This window comes from Melospiza melodia, chromosome 5, assembly GCF_035770615.1.
Source record: "Melospiza melodia melodia isolate bMelMel2 chromosome 5, bMelMel2.pri, whole genome shotgun sequence".
NCBI classification, from domain to species: Eukaryota; Metazoa; Chordata; class Aves; order Passeriformes; family Passerellidae; genus Melospiza; species Melospiza melodia.
Window position 1 is genome coordinate 73,598,426 of NC_086198.1, and position 16,116 is coordinate 73,614,541.

Consider the following 16,116-nt stretch of genomic DNA (forward strand, 5'->3'; position numbering starts at 1 on the left):
CTCTTTGTCTCAGTGAGGAAGAAATCTTGGGAATCTGGTTTACTTGAGCCATGGCAACAACCCAGTAATATTCTGCAGCAGGAAATGATAAAGAGGAAGATCACATTCAGTAAGTTCAACCATATTAGAATCTAAAGGAACAGCATGTAGAGCCTATGAAATGAACAGTGATCAGTGAGCTGGAACAAAAACCATAAGTTTTCAAGTCAAGCTAAAATAAAAGGGAAAAAGGCAATGCTGTGAAGAGATGATCTCTAGAAAATGTCACCATATCACAAATACACTTTTTCTTTTTCCCCTGGAAGAGAGAAAGGGCTGATCAAATTGCAAGGGACAGAGGTGCAGCCCTGTGAATACAGAACTCCCTGGTGGGCTGTCTGCTCCACTGCTGCAATACTCTGGCCCAGAGAGGCTGAAGCCACAGCCACCTCCCACCAAGGTGAACAGTGGCTGCTGATCCTGCAGCCTCCCCAGCTCACCCACACTGAAAGGCAAGGACAGCCACCAGCAAAGTCCTCAGTTGTGCTGTGTCTCAACTCACTGTCACAGCCTACAGAAGCAATTTGTTTATTGTTACAGAATGCAAGACAAAGATCTCAAAAGCACCCCTATCAGTGAACTCCTCCTAAACAAAGTAACATGGAATATTCAGATTTACAAAAGGAACATATTCATTGTCAGTTAAGCAGCTTTCCCAATGATCAGCACACTCATAAAAAACACCATGATAAAGAAAATCCACATGAAAAACCTGTCCATCACTTTTGCAACTTTTTTCCACTCAATTCCTTTGGCCCGGTTTGCTTTATGGTCTCTAACACAATTAGCAATATACTCAATATTTTTAATCAGCATTTTGTAACAAGAACAGCAATTAAGATTTTCACCATGAACTCCATAGCTTTTATTCCAATTTCCATTGAGCTTCTCCTTGAGATTGCAGTCATCGCTCCTAGTGGAAAGAGGACTCCTTACCTCTTGGTGCCTCCTCTGACTCCCATCATCCCCCTCTAACCTACATTCCTCTTCTTTCTCTCTTTTCGGACTTGTGCAATTTTCACCCACATCATAAACAAAAAATATTTTTGACATATAGTCCAAAATAACCACCTTGGCCCACTGTGGAACAGGTTTTGCTTCTGAGCCACAATGATGGAGATTCATGATAATGATTGTCAATGCAGTGGAAGCTGTGATCATGGTCATCGTTGCTATGTAGTACTTCCCTAGAACACAAAATAAAATTATATTAAAGATATTACTCTAATAAAAAAAAATTCAATGAGAAGCAACAACATGATAATAGGTGCTAAGCATAAATGCAAGAGAAATAAAATTTTAATCACCCTAATTCTCTTAGATCAGGATTCACCATTTAAAAACAAAGATAAAAGCCATTAAAATAAAATCTCATACTCATTATTGGCATGGTAAATATTTGCAAGCTAAGACCTCTGATTACTCAATGTTTCTCAAGAGCCTTGTTCTTTTCATAGTATCTGCAAAATCCCCATGCCAATGGCTTCACACAGCACCTTGGAAATCCCATTTCCTCAGGTCTTAACAACAGAGATGACCACACTTGGGTTGAGCTATTGATGCAGCCCACACCAGCAGATCCAGTGAACAGGCAGACCTTGCTGGCACCCACAGCCAGTGTGCTGCCAGCCCCAGGTCAGAGCACAGGGCGGGAGGGAACACAAGCTCTGCTCCTCTGCCCTTGCTTTGGCAGCTGAACCCAACACAGCTGAGCACCCAACCAGCCTGTGCTGAGAGAGAAGCAGCTCCCAGCCCTGCTCTGCAGCTCTGCAGGACAAGCAGAGCTGACAGCAGCAGCAGGACAGACAAGTGTGCCACAGACAGGTGTGAGCGAGCCCAGTTCCAAAGGGATTGGGATGGATGGCAAGGGAGAGTGTGGGAATAGAGACAACAAGCTGAGCTAGGTTCCTTTCACTGCACATGAACTTTCCTGAACTCCCAGACAAAAATTAAATTTCAGCATAATGAATTCCCAGGAACTATAATCCAATGTAGCAATTGTCAGATATTAAGTCAACGGTGTGTGTGCCAGTCAGGCCATCCAACCTTCTGCATCTGACAGGAACATATCTTGAAACAGTCTGACCTTGTGCTTATAGCTTTTGATTATACTTCATGTGTTAGTTCTAAAATTGTTTTCAATTACCAGCTTTACTTCAAGATGTGATAGCATCATTTAAAATCTCTAACTATATTTAATAAATATAAAACAGCTGGCTAATGTGTAATTTAAAATAAATACAAAATAACTTCTAAAAACTGCAGCATACCTATACAGATTCCACACATATTTTAAGTACTTCACTATGCTTCAAAAATGCAGCAAATTTATCTTCCCAGAAATCACAAATTACATGAAAATTCACTGACATACAGCTCTGCTATTAATAAGTCATGCTTAAAGACAAAGTGTGTTAAGCTCACCTATCAAAGGTACATTTTCAGATGGGGGCATGATCTCTGCAACCATCAGCTGGAACACAGTCAGAGCAAGAAGAACTGTAACACCCAGAGACACTTTCTCACCAGAGTCTGCAGGGAGATAGAATCCCAGCGGGGCCAGGAAAGAGATCAAAATGCAGGGAAGCAGCAGATTAAATATGTAGAAAGAGGACTTCCTTTTCAAAATCAGCGTGAAGGTCACATCTGGATAAGGCTCAGAGCAGCAGCCATAAGTGATGACATTCTTAACTGCTGGCATACCATGAATCTCCCATTCCACATCTTCTATGAAGTCAGAGAGGTCACCACTATCAAGAGAATTGATGAGGTCTACCTGATTACCATTATAGGTCCAGGACCCAAAGGTAAGGTTGCACTGCTGGCTGTCAAAAGGAAAATATGACACATCCACTACACAAGAGCTCTTTGTGATAGCAGGTGCATCCCAAGTGATTTTTCCGTCATATCTCAGCACTACATTAGTATTTACTGGTTCTGAAAAGTCATCATCAGCCCTAAAAGACAGAAAAATGGCAATCAGGATTGACAGACAAAAACTTAAGGGTGAGGGCCAGAGAAAGTGGGGAATGGGGAAGACCCTCCTTTCACACCATTAAAAGCATGTTCCTGAAATCATATTTACACTGCATTTTAGTAGGAACTTACTAGTAACCATTATTTACAATGCCCATGAATGCCAAACATCAGTGCTGCTGAGTTAGGTTGCATTTGTTGGCCATAGTTCCTTCAAACTTGACCTCAAACAGAAGGCAGTAGGATAAGAGTCTATTAAAGGATGAAAACAGTCTGCAGGTCAGTATTGGCCTTGGAGAGCAGACAGGGAGTGCAGCCTTTATGTATCATCATTTTGTGGGCAATCTTCCAGAGTTCTCAGGAGCCTCAGCAGAAAGCACCTCAGACAGCCAGGGTATTCAATTCCCAGTGCAGAGAAATTCAGAAAAGCTTTGCTGTGTAGCATAATTTTCAGGTCTTGTCTATAGCTTTATTGCAAAATATTTAGATTATCAACAACAAATGTTAAGACAACAAACATACCCCTTGCTAAGGTAAGTAGAGATGAAAGTTCAGACTCTGTAGGCCAGTTCCTCCTTTAACCCCCTCCCTACCTCCCTCAAATATGCAAGCTGATTTTCTCCAGCCACACTCACTTGTTATACAGGACAATATCTGGTCTCCAAACCAAATTGCTTGGGATCCTGATGGAATCCAACCCATCGTATTTATCTTTGTCCCATCTGAGGTATGCATCATACCAGCTCTGTCGAATCCACAAGTAAGCTGACAAAATTTGGTTCCTTTCATCCTGCATGAAAATGTAGAGATATTTCTAGCTGAAGGTGACAAAATCACATCTTAGACACAGACAGCATTTGTAATGTGCCTTTGATGTAGTGCTCAAAACAGGCCAGAATACTAACAGGACACAAAATAATTCTCAGACAGGCATCTAGGGCCATACACTGTACAGGAAAATCACTGGTCTGGACTTTCACTTGTGCAAACCTTCACCTCTCAGCACCCTCCCTAGTTTTAATCACAGTATCTAATCCTCCTAGTTCTTCCTAATTTCTTTTTGCAAGTTTCAGAATAGCAAATAGCTAACAGATCCAGGCTCAGAAATTCTTTGAGAGCTTGGCGAGGCCTTGAAATTATAATTCAGTAGTCACAAAAATAATCTTTCCTTCTCCTTCCAGACACATTTTCTTTTGCCTTAAAAGTGTGTCTAAAAAAACCCCCATATTTATAAAAATTACTGATGGCTAATTTTAGGGATTTTATGTAGAAATTATTGCAGATTAGAAAAAGCATTTGCTGTATTTAAAACTCGGCAAAAGTTGCCTGGAGGGTGTGATACCAACACCTAACTACAAAAGAAGTCTTAAAAATTCAGCAGCTCCAGGTTTCCAGACTTATAATGGAAGCCTTAAGTGATGCAACCAGAGAAGAATGTACAAAATCTGGAGAACAGAACACACCCCCAAGCCCTCAGGGCACCCCCTGTCCCCTGCCCCTGAGGAAGCATTCCTGAAGTTGTCACAACAAACTGAAGGATGCTTTTCCTACTCCAAACAAAAGGCTTACAGCTAGTATAGTCCTGCATATTTTTAGAAAAACAGAACTCTACTTTCACTCACCATGTCTTTAATTTGGGACAACGTGATCTGAAGGGTGACATTCAGTACTTTATCTGTGTCCTCCACTGGTCTCAGAGCATTGGAGTAGTCTTCAAACAGTTCATTAAACAGCATGTGAGCATATTTCCCTTTGGCTGATTCTACAGCTATAAAACATGGACTTGTTCAGTACATTAGATTAAGCACTGAGCAGCATCAGAATACACCTTCTTTCTACTGCTTCAAGCAGTATTTGCTCTAACAATATTTATCATTCATATATGGTAGAATATCATTAGCTCAGATATAGAAGAGTACCTGATTGAGTTATTCAAATAAAAACAGCGTTCGACTGGAGCAAGTGAATAGTTAACTTGAGCTTTTCACACCCACTGAAAGATAGTGTGTACAGCAATCCTTACATTTTTTGAAAGTAAATATAATTACTTTTATTTTACAAGTTACTCTCCCAGGCAGATATTACTGACTTACAGTCAACAAGGTCTGAAATTACACTTACTCACAGGCTAATGGCTTTTGGTATGTCCCCAAATGAAGAACTGGTAAGATTCCTGCTAATTCCAGAATTTAGTCTTTTTCTTTTTAAACTACCACCTGTAAAATGTCTGAGCTGCTTTTCTTCACAAGCTGGCAATTGCTTAATGTGTGAGTACATCTGTGCACCAACATCTTTTCCAAACCATGTATTTGGAGATGCTGCTTGCTATCCAAACTTAGATACTAAAGATAATTGACTGAAACTTGAGGTTTGAAATTATACTTTTGCTGTTTCATACTGTTTTGCACATCACAGTTTCTCTAGGTAGCCTCTTTACATAGATACACAAATTTCTGCAAGCAAAGGGCAAGGACAACAGAACCACTCTGTTACAAGCCACCCCTGAAGGTGGGGTAACTGAGGTTCTTCGTGATAGATCCCTTGGGATGGGCAAGAGTGAAACAACACTGAACGACTGGTTGTGTATAAATGCACATATTTATGTATGGCAGGCTTATTTTAGAGCAATTTGATGCAACGCTGCCACTGAAACTACAGGGAAAACAGAAACTCGCCAACTCAGTCTTTTCCATGTTGGAGAATTATTATTATTATTATTATTATTATTATTATTATTATTATTATTATTATTATTATTATTATTATTATTATTATTATTATTATTATTATTATTATGTCTTGCTCAGAATAACATCCTTTATTCTGGGCAGGATATTATTCTGAGCAGGACCTGCAATGGAAATTACTTCATCCACACATGCTCGGGTTGTGCAGTGAAAATCATTCCATCCTACATGGTTCTTTACCAGACTTTTCACTTATTTACACATAAAAACCCCAAAGAAATCCACGTTCACTCGTTTTAAATTACACCGTCCTTAGAGTTCAATCTTTTATTGGTTATTGATCCCTTCACCTCCGATACTAATTCGGATCTCATTCCTTGGTTCTCTTATCAACCTTTTCCCAGACCAAGTGTCTCCGGGGCAGTAATACCCGTTAATGTTCCTTTATTTCCCGGGTACCTTCTGGCTACTCCCCAGCTGTAGATGTTAAACCCATCAGACCTTAGCCGGTGAAATCTTTTGAAGACTAACTTCAATTCCCCTCCCCCGGACAAAGGCGAGCAAAGCCCTGACTAAAGTCACCAAAAAAATGTAAAAGTTGCCTCAATTCCAGCAATGGGAAAGAGGTACATAGTCGTATCGGTTATGAGCTATAGAAATGAAACAATATGAAAACATAGAGATTAAGCTTCAGAAAATACAGAAGAAAGAAAAAGAAAGAAAGGATGAGAGCAGATAATGGAGAGGACCGGTATCACCATACATGATAAGAAGTATTATCCCGTCTCACAGGACCTGCTTTTTATCGGTGTTCTCCCTTATCTGGTTCAAAGCCCAACTTGTTGCCAAACAAGGGTTAATTTGTCCCGCTGATCTCCGGTGATGGGCGCTCACCCGCTTTGTGCCCACCTTCCTCCCCTCTGTTCTGGGTGCAATCCGGCCTGGCCGGAGCACCCGCTGCTCCTGCAAATGGCCAATTGTCCGGGTCGTTATCGCTTCAGCGCTCCTGCAAGGCTCCAGCAAATGCCAGGTGCCGATTCGCAGGGGACAAGTGCTTTGGAGTACGTCTCTGGTGATTCACACCTACTTCCCGGGCTAATTAGGAGTTCAAAGCAAATATTCCTGACTAAAAAGATATCCCGACAAATCAAAACTTCCCGAAGATCGCTGCAATTCTGGTCGTACATGACCGTTTTGTCTATGCATCAAACACAGAGTTAAACTAAACAGATCAAACACTTCTGGGGCTCAGCCATGTAGGGTAGATCAGGTCATAAGATCCTATGTGAATGAGATAAACTTTGGTGCAACATTTAACTAACAAGCGGTATTCTCACCTTTGAGTATCACTGCTGTGCACAGCATCCACAGAGAGACGTAAAAGGAGGAGAGGCTCCTCATCTTCATTCCTGGACCTTAAATAAAACTGTTCACCCAAGGGCAAAGAAGTGTTTACCACCGTCCAAAACTACCCAAGGATGTAGATCAGGCAGTACAGCAGCATCCAGGTGCCGGTGCACGGGTGCGGTTCCAGAAGGAGCTCGTTCGTCCCTCGCAGCTGTCGGAGCCCTGCAGCGACCGTGGGCTCTGTCCCTCCCCGAGTAACCCGAGCGCTGCTGCTCCCCAGCCAGGGCTGAGACAGAAAACCGACAGATTGGGTATCAGTGCAAAAACTGTACTCCATTGCAATTGTACTACAACTGCAAGATTTCGTCCCATTTATGACAAATCCTTTTACAGTTCTTTGGAGGGCTTTGTTTTACTGCACTTATGTTCTGCAATATCCCGCTCAGAACAGTTCTATGGAACTTGTGGACCTTCACAAGAAAGTGATCTGACTCAGTACTTTAATAGGAATAGTAACACTGTACATCACACATCCAATGTCACACAGAAAAAAAAAGCCAATACCCATGGCCACTCCCATGCTGATAAAACAAGGTTTTTAATAGCGAAGTGTTGCCACGTGGAAGAGAGGCAGTTGCACCAAGGGCAGAAAACACATTTAATATTTGCAGTAGCCCAATATATCTGTGCAAACAAGAACTTTAACAGGTCTAGACACTTGGAGACCAGTACTCAGCACAGTGAATCAGGAGTAAAACTGGACTTTGCAGGGAAAATGCCATTTCCCTTATACAGTACAATTTTTCACAGCTGAACTTGACCAAAAAAAAAAAAAAAAAAAAAAATTAGTTACTGGACCACACTTACATTTAGCCAAAAGAGTTTCAGGAGAAAAATGTGAATATGAAACAATACCTTACCTGGCCTTCCATCTCACCCTGATGGTCAGAACTTCAACAGCTCTGTCTATATTACTCATGTTGTCAGGTTATCTTCCTAGTACCACAGACATTTTCTTCCAAGTTTCTCAGATGAGAGGAGATTGCTTCCTCCTCTCTGCAGTCCAATCCATCCTTCGTGATATACTGCAGTCCATTCTGCCATCCTTTTAGAACAGAAAACAGAAAACAGTCACTAAAAGAGAAAGTGAAAATATAGAATGAGCTACCAGAAAAAAAATTGGTCCAGAATAGTCCTGATCCACAGAGGTCATAAAATATTGTTGTTTTGCTCTTGCACAGTCTTTTGGCCAGAAGAAAAGTTATCCCTCCATACACATAATTTCTACACAGCAGCACTACAAGCAGTCACTGGCTAATGTTTGTGCTTTTGTGGGATTTATAAATCAATTGCATTTATGGCCAGGTTTACTAGGTCAGCAATAAAAAATTTTGGTCAAAGCTCCTGTAATGGAATCCATCTCTGTCATTTAATTTGAAGAATTGTCAAAGGAGTAAAAAAGTAGAAAACTGTTTAGAAGTCAAAAAGGTTACTGCCCCTAGGCAGTATGTAATAACTTGCATTTTCTGTGGGATGAAGGTATGTGATGCTAGATACAACAAATATTGTGGACAGAAGATGAAAGATTTTTCAATACAGTCAGAGAAGTGCATTCTCAGGGGATAATTTTAGTCTACAATAAATTGGCATTCTGTCAGCAAGGAGCTACTGCATAACATCTCTCACTGTAATCACTAGGGTGATGAGGAGTACTGCTTTAAAAGAGTTGCTATAAACACTACTGGAACCAGGAAAGCCTTGCTCTGCCACAGGCTTGAGACAACCGTGTGACCTGTTACACCAGCAATACACACACGTCAAGCAGTGTGGGCTGATGTACTTAAACTAAACATACAGACAGGTAAACATGAGCACACATGTATATCAGACATGTTTGTTACATTTGAGATGCTGCATTGAGTGCACGGTGCTTGCAAAAGTAAACTTAAACACCTCCAAAAGCCTTTTCAATATTGAAGACACAAGAAATTTAACAGTGTTAGTATGACAGACCATTTGGCTTCTTTATGTCTGATTTGTATTTTTAAACAAAATATCCCTAATGTATATATTTTGTATGAATGCCGAGCATTCACATTAATTTCTCGTTGTTCTGAGGGATTCTTCTACAAACCCACACTTCCTCAGAACATAGTTTTTAAGTTTTGGCGTGATCTAAGGCAATACTATTCCCAGATCAAACATCCCTTTTAACTTTTAATGAAGCTTAAATTCATAGTTAGAGAGTTGTCTTTCTTTACAGTAAAAAGCTCTGCTACCAAATCAGAAGTTAATACAAGAAACGAAGCCGCTTACAAGGGTAATTTCAGAGGAGTGGCGGGTGTTGGGAGGTTAGAATGGAGCCGTAACCCCTCCCAGAAGGAGAGCCGTTCCCAGCAGAGCTCCCGGGATGCTGTCGCAGTCCCTGTGCCAGCAGATGGCCCTGTCACCCAGCCTACCGGTCACCCAAAAACCCCATGGCGTCTCCGCCTGCTTCCATCAGCTTCGCGGATCCTTTGCCACACATTTGATGTAAGTCACGGTGAGCCAAGACGTTCTTTTAAAGAGAAAGACGAGCAGAAGGAACCAAACCGCTCGGTGGCTGGATCCCGGCTCTTCCCGGACATCCCTCTGGGCAGGGCCGAGCCAGGCCGGGGGTTCCGGGGCAGGGAATTCCCGCCGTGCCATCCCCGGGAGCCGGCACCAGGCGGGGCACCTCTGCCCCTGCCCCTGCCGAGAGACCGAGGCACCCGGCACAGCGGCCAACCCCGCTCCCAGGAACTCTGCTCCAGCACCGGACTCGGCGGGAATGAGTCTGGGCTATTAACAGAGCTGCTAACTCGCGGTGTTATGGACCGTTCATTGGGGCACTGAGCTTGTGCACCACTCACATAACACGTTCAACTTTTTATGCTTCTAGACACACATATGCTATTTTATAGACATCATCAAAAATATAAATAGGACAGACTGAAGTAGAGATGACATAAGAGAGATCTCTCTCATATTCAAACTTCCAAAGTTAGATATTTACCTTAGCCAAACTATAAGCAATGTAGGTAAGAAGTGTAAAAACATATTTAGAATTTTGTTCTTTCGATCCTTCTTCTCCTGCATAAAATAATAATTTGCTCTTGAGCCTAAGGTTTTTACATGTACATTTTCAGAATTTTTTAATGGATTCTTACCCTTTTTTGCATAAAAACCAGTAAGAGTTTTCAGCCTTCAACTGGAAAAGCTGCAGATACTATACTATCACAGGCCTAAGGCCGTCTGTACCATTTATAATCCATCCCGCCATCAGAGAACAATAAAGAAGAACAGATTGGTTTCTAAGCACAGTTTGTAAGAAATGTCTCACAGTCTGCTACTTGCCTTCCTGCCAATTTTTCCCCACAGAAGCTGTTGCATTCCCTTTCTTCACAGCATTTGCTACTGAATATTATCTTGTGATAGGGTCAAGCAGCACACTAACTGTTCAGAGTCAGACTTCTCTCCTTAGACTAACTGCTCTTAACAGCACGGGTAACAACAGCTGAGAGCACACAGCTCTTCATTTAGATGCAACTTGTTTCTCTCCACCTCATTTTTTCTCACCCACCTACTGCCTCCTCCTTCCTTCTCTCTAAAAATCCCCTACCACCCGAAACCAACACACTCATTCATATTTTCTTCCACCCTGCTGTACACACAGAAGATAGGAAATACATTAGGAGAGTTCACAATTCTAGCTCATGAGATAATGAAGAATATTAGCCACATTTTCCAGAGATGGGAAATCCTCATTTGCATGTTACAGTTCTAGGGTTTTCTGAATATAATTTTTTTTATGCACGTACACAGGGAGTTCTGCCAACCACCTCCCAGCCCCTGAAGAGAAACTTTCTGAACCTAGAAATCTGGTATTACTTAATGTGATCTAATATGCAGCAGGTTACCCGTTTTCCAGCACAACGCTTACAAGCTCATTAGTATTTTGTCCATCAGTCTCTGGCAGGGTTAAGGACAAAAATAGTTTATAATTTTAGGTGTCAGAAAGCTATTTTATACACAGCTCTTTCTCATTGGGATAATTTCCAGCTTGGAACATGCCTTTGAATGGCCAATTGCAGAATCTGAGCTCTACACAAAGGTTACCTCTGGGCTTAGACACAAATCACAAGTTTGCTCTGATAGGCAGCCTGATGCTCCAAAGCAAGCTGAATCAGAGAAAAAATTCTAGGTTGCATTTTTTCAGCCAGAAGTGTGCTGAACATCTTCCTCCTGATGGTCACTCTGGAGCCATGGAAGGCAGCACACTACCTCAGCTTTTGGAGCAGAAGGAAGTCTCCCAGCTCCCATTCCAGGCTGAAGACGACTCTAGGTGTCCCAGCTTGTATGTGTATCACAAAAAACCCCAGACATTAAACTGATGTCTGAAGAGGTGAGACTGAAAGGCAACAGTTTAGACACTAATTCAAAACTGAAGTTTCACTCTCTCCAAAATTTAGAGATTGATAGGAACACCCCTTTAAAACACTACCAAAACTCATCATGACCACAGGGGTCCTGCATAGAGGGTTTAGCATTTCCTGAAAACATATGCTTTCCTGGTGAACTCACATCCACCTTGCAACACAAAATATGGCACTACTGCATAGGGGAGGACACAACTCTAAATTACCACAATGCATTTAGGCCCAAACAAACCTCCCTGTGGGATAAAGCAAGCAGCAACTACTCATCTCTGAGGGAAAAAAACTTCTGATAAACCATGGATTTAGCTACTGAAACATCTTGTGGTACATGGTCACTGACATTCTTTAAAATGTCCTAGCCTGAACAATCTACATTATGCTGTGGTTTAAGCAAAAATATTTCCTCTTGAGCAAAACATTGTAGTAAACCTGCTGATTTATTCAAACTCTGCAGCTACACTCATTCTGGCACAAGAGAGTCATCTGTATCTCGGGAACAAAGCACCACCATTTCAGCTGAATACAGCATCCCTTTTCTGAAGTATCTGAAAGCACAGTGGCTCAGTTAAGAAACTTCATTTCAATACATTTGTTATGGGTTGAAATGAAGAAAACAATATAAGGTTTTTGGATGATTGCTTGGAATTTTGTAAATGAAAATCAACAGTATAAGTACAGCCTTTCTTAACAATTAAAAAAATTAAAATTTTAGCTGTATAAGGATATAAGATTTACATGTGTTTGATTAGTACTGGAGTAATGAACAGGTGACATTAATTCTGTCATTCTAAAGAATGTGTATTTGATATAAGCATCACAGTCAGAATGGACTCAAATACATCCCAACCAGGTGTAGAAGAAAAATTTTTGATCTTTTTAATGAAAAAAAAAAAAAAAACCCTAGGCACAGATATGTAAACCAGGAAAGGAACCTCAAAGAAGGTGTCGCCTCCCTGAAAAACAACATTAGAAAATTGGTAAAAATGGATGAGGAAAAGGCTGAGGTACTCAACAAATTTTTTGCTTCAGTCTCTAATATCAGTCTTTCTTCCCACACCTCTCGAGCAGGTGGGCAGCAGGATGGGAGAGGGAAGCAGAGCACTTGTAAGAGAAGATCAGGTTTATGAGCACCTGAAGAACCTGCACTCACAGAAGTCTGTGATGAGATGCGCCACAGAGTCTGGAGAAAATTGGCTGATAGAGTTGCTGAGCCACATTCTGTGATACTTGAAAAGAGATATTTGAAAAGTCAGGTGAAGTCCCGGATGACTGGGGAAAGGGAAACATTGTATCCATCTTTAAAAGGGGTAGAAAGGGGAAACAGCCAACCTGTCAGCCTCACCTCTGAGCTTGGGAAAATCATGGAACAGATCCTCTTAGGAGCTGTGCTAGGGCAGGTGGAGAACAGGGAGGTGATTTGAGGAGCCAGCACAGCTTCACCAAGGGCAAGCCCTGCCTGACCAAGCCAGGGGGCCTTCTACAATGGAGTGGCTGCCTCGGGGTACAAGGGAAGGGCTACAGACATCATTTATCTGGATTTCTGCAAAGACTTTGACAGAGTCCCCCACAACATCCTCCTGTCTAAATTTGAAAGAGATGGATTTGATGGATGGACTGCTAGATGGATGAGGAATTGGTAGAAAGGTCACATCCAGAGGGTAGTGGTCAATGGACATCAGTGGTGCCCCTCAGGGATCTGTACTGGGCCCAGTGTTACTTAATATCATCATTAAGGACATAGATGAAAGGATTAAGTGCACCCTCAGCAAATTTGCAGATGACACCAGGCTGAGTGGTGCAGTTGACACTCCCAAGGGACCCGGTGCCATCCAGAAGGGCCTGGACAAGCTTGAGAAGTGAGCCCTTGTGGTTTAACAAGACCAATACAGGGTGCTGCACCTCAGCCAGGACAGCCTCTGGTATCAGCCCAGTCTGGGGGATGCACAGACCCAGAGCAGCCCTGCCAGGGAGGATTTGGTGATGCTGCTGGGTGAGAGGCTGGACATGACCCAGCCATGGGCACTCACAGCCCAGAGAGCCAAAGGTGTCCTGGGCTGCATCCAGAGCCCCGTGGGCAGCAGGGCAGGGAGGGGATTCTGCCCCTCTGCTCTGCTCTGCTCTGGTGAGACCCCACCTGCAGGGCTGCAGCCAGCTCTGGGGGCACAGCACAGGAAGGACATGGACCTGTTAGAGCAGGGCCACCAAGCTGATTAGAGGGATGGAGCACCTCTCCTATGAGGAAAGGCTGAGAGACCTGGGATTGTTCAGCCTGGAAAAGAGAAGGTTTAGCGATGATGTAATTGAATGGAGCCTAAAAGAAAGATTGAGAGGGATTTTTTACAGGATCATGTAGTGGCAGGACAATGGGAAATGGATCCAACTAAAACAGTAGGTTTAGATTAGATATCAGGATTTTTTTTTTTTTCACTTTGTGAGGGATAAGGTATTCCCAGAGTTTCCCCACAGAACTTGTGGATGCCCCATTCCTGGAGGCATTGGAGGCTGGATGGAGCTCTGAGTAAATTGGTGAAGTTAGTAAAGGTGTCCCTGCCTATGGCAGAGTGGCTGCAACTGGATGGTCTTAAAGATCTCAACAAAAAATTCTATGTGATTCTATTATTCTATTACTTCCCCTTCGTTCTTGAAGAGTCTAGCTACTTAAATTAACAATTAAAATTTCTAGAAATTTTAAGAGTTTGAACTTTCACATGAATGATTCACCAGTATCTGCACATAATACAGTGAAATCCCACAGAAGAGCCATCAGTAATGCAAGAGTGTCTTGGTTTGAAAGACAGGTGTATGTTAAGGAAGAAGGAGCTTCTCTTGAAATAGAAAATGTAAACCCCCTCTTTCTGAAATATTATAATTTTGAAATTAAGGGGCTTGCAGGCAAAGATATGAGAATAGAAATAACAGGTTTTTATTAGGAAAATTAAAATAAAAATGTAGTAATACAAAACAGCACTGACAGAGTCAGAATACAGCCTGGCACCCTGTTGGTCAGGGTATTGGTAGCAGTCCAATTGAAATGGTGGCTGCAGTGTTTTTGGAGTGACAGATGCAGTTTTGTTGAAGCAGTGGCCTTGTAGAAGGCTGCAGTTTTCTTCTGAAGGTCTAGCGGTGGTGTAGATGCAATGAGACTTAATGGCCTATTAATATTTCCCTAGACAAAGGATGAGTCATGGAAGAGATAAAGAAAACTACCCTACTGGGTTTCGATAGCTGGCCTATTCACAGAGGACATCCCCCTGGAGTTATGGGTCATGGAAGAGATAAAGAACACTGCTCTGCCTGGTTTTAACTGATGGTGATAGAACACTTTTGGTTACATCTTGCATTGCAACCTATGACAAAGGGGTTTTTTTCAGCTTTTTCTAGTCAGTACACTTAGCTTTTCATCCTGAACATGATAAAAATGCATGAAACCATTAATTGACATGGTAGGGAAAAATGAAGTAGTTCCCTACTTTACACCTTGAAGTAAATACACTTCTTATTGCCTATTATTTTTCTATACTGTAGAACTGCTAAATGAAAAGAACTAGTGTGTTGGGTTTGCATGGCCAGGTTTTAGTAGCAGGGGGTTAAAGCTGTGGTTTCTGTGAGAAGCTGCCAGGAGCTTCCCCTGTGTCAGGCAGAGCCAGTGCCAGATGGCTCCAGGACAGCCGTGCTGCTGGCCAAGCCTGGGCCAGTTAGAAATGGTGGCAGTGACTCTGTGATAACATATCTGAGGAGGAAGAAAGAAAGTTATCGTGCAGATGTAAGTGTGGCAAGAGAAGGGCGAGAATATGCAAAAGGAGCAACTCTGCAGACACCCAGGTCAGTGGAGAAGGAGGGGCAGGAGGTGCCGCTTCTGAGGTTTTACTTCCACTAGGGAATGGTACAAGATCAAAACTCTGGCTATAGGTATAAAACGTAGGCAGAAATAAGAGCAAAGATAATCCGTTTTTCTGCTTCGTGTATCAGAGACATAGAAATTACAGATAAGGCAGACATCCACTTTCTCTATATTCCTGAGCAATCATCATGACATTTGTTTGCCAAATACCAGGTTCCCCAGAAGACAGAGTTACCTAAAAGCTTTCATAACAGCACCTATATTAAATGTGCAAGCATTAATACAACCATTGCTGTCTGCTAGGACAGCTATTCGTACCCCTAAAATGCTTGCAAAAAACTTTCCTGTATCCCCATTTGGGAAACACAATTTATTGCTGAAATCAATTAAAAGGAAGAGTCCTAGCAGTTAGTTAAATTGTCAGGCTGTTAAAAAATATTTGGGTACTGGGAGTAACAAAAGTATGAATGGGGCAGCCCCTTTTACCTCCTTCTACAGAGCCCCCCCTGCAGTTCCCCCTCCCACCACGACTGAAGCCGTGCAACACAAGGCCAATACACAGACCTTTCAGAGCAAGGTGAACAGACAACACCAGAAACCAGCCTGCCCAGATGGAGCACCAGCCAGTGAGCAGACACATCACATACACAGGGGACAGCAAAAACCCAAAGCTTCCACGGAACACAAAGCACTTCCTTAGGCAGGTGTGTTCTAAGTACCTGCTCGGCCTAAAGAGCTGCAGCAGCCGGTGGGCACCTCAGAATAATTC

At 42.3% G+C, this 16,116-nt stretch overlaps 1 protein-coding gene across 1 annotated transcript; it reads right to left on the reverse strand.

The window, feature by feature from the left end:
* Nucleotides 1-681: 681 nt before the first annotated feature.
* On the reverse strand, nt 682-7,158 carry CHRNA9 (cholinergic receptor nicotinic alpha 9 subunit). Its single transcript, XM_063158042.1, has 5 exons — nt 7,040-7,158; nt 4,638-4,783; nt 3,651-3,805; nt 2,464-2,996; nt 682-1,226 (listed from the first exon to the last, which is right to left on the reverse strand). Exons 1-5 carry the CDS (start codon nt 7,107-7,109, stop codon nt 682-684), a joined length of 1,449 nt encoding a protein of 482 aa, XP_063014112.1. The 5' UTR covers nt 7,110-7,158.
* Between the last annotated feature and the right edge of the window lie 8,958 nt (nt 7,159-16,116).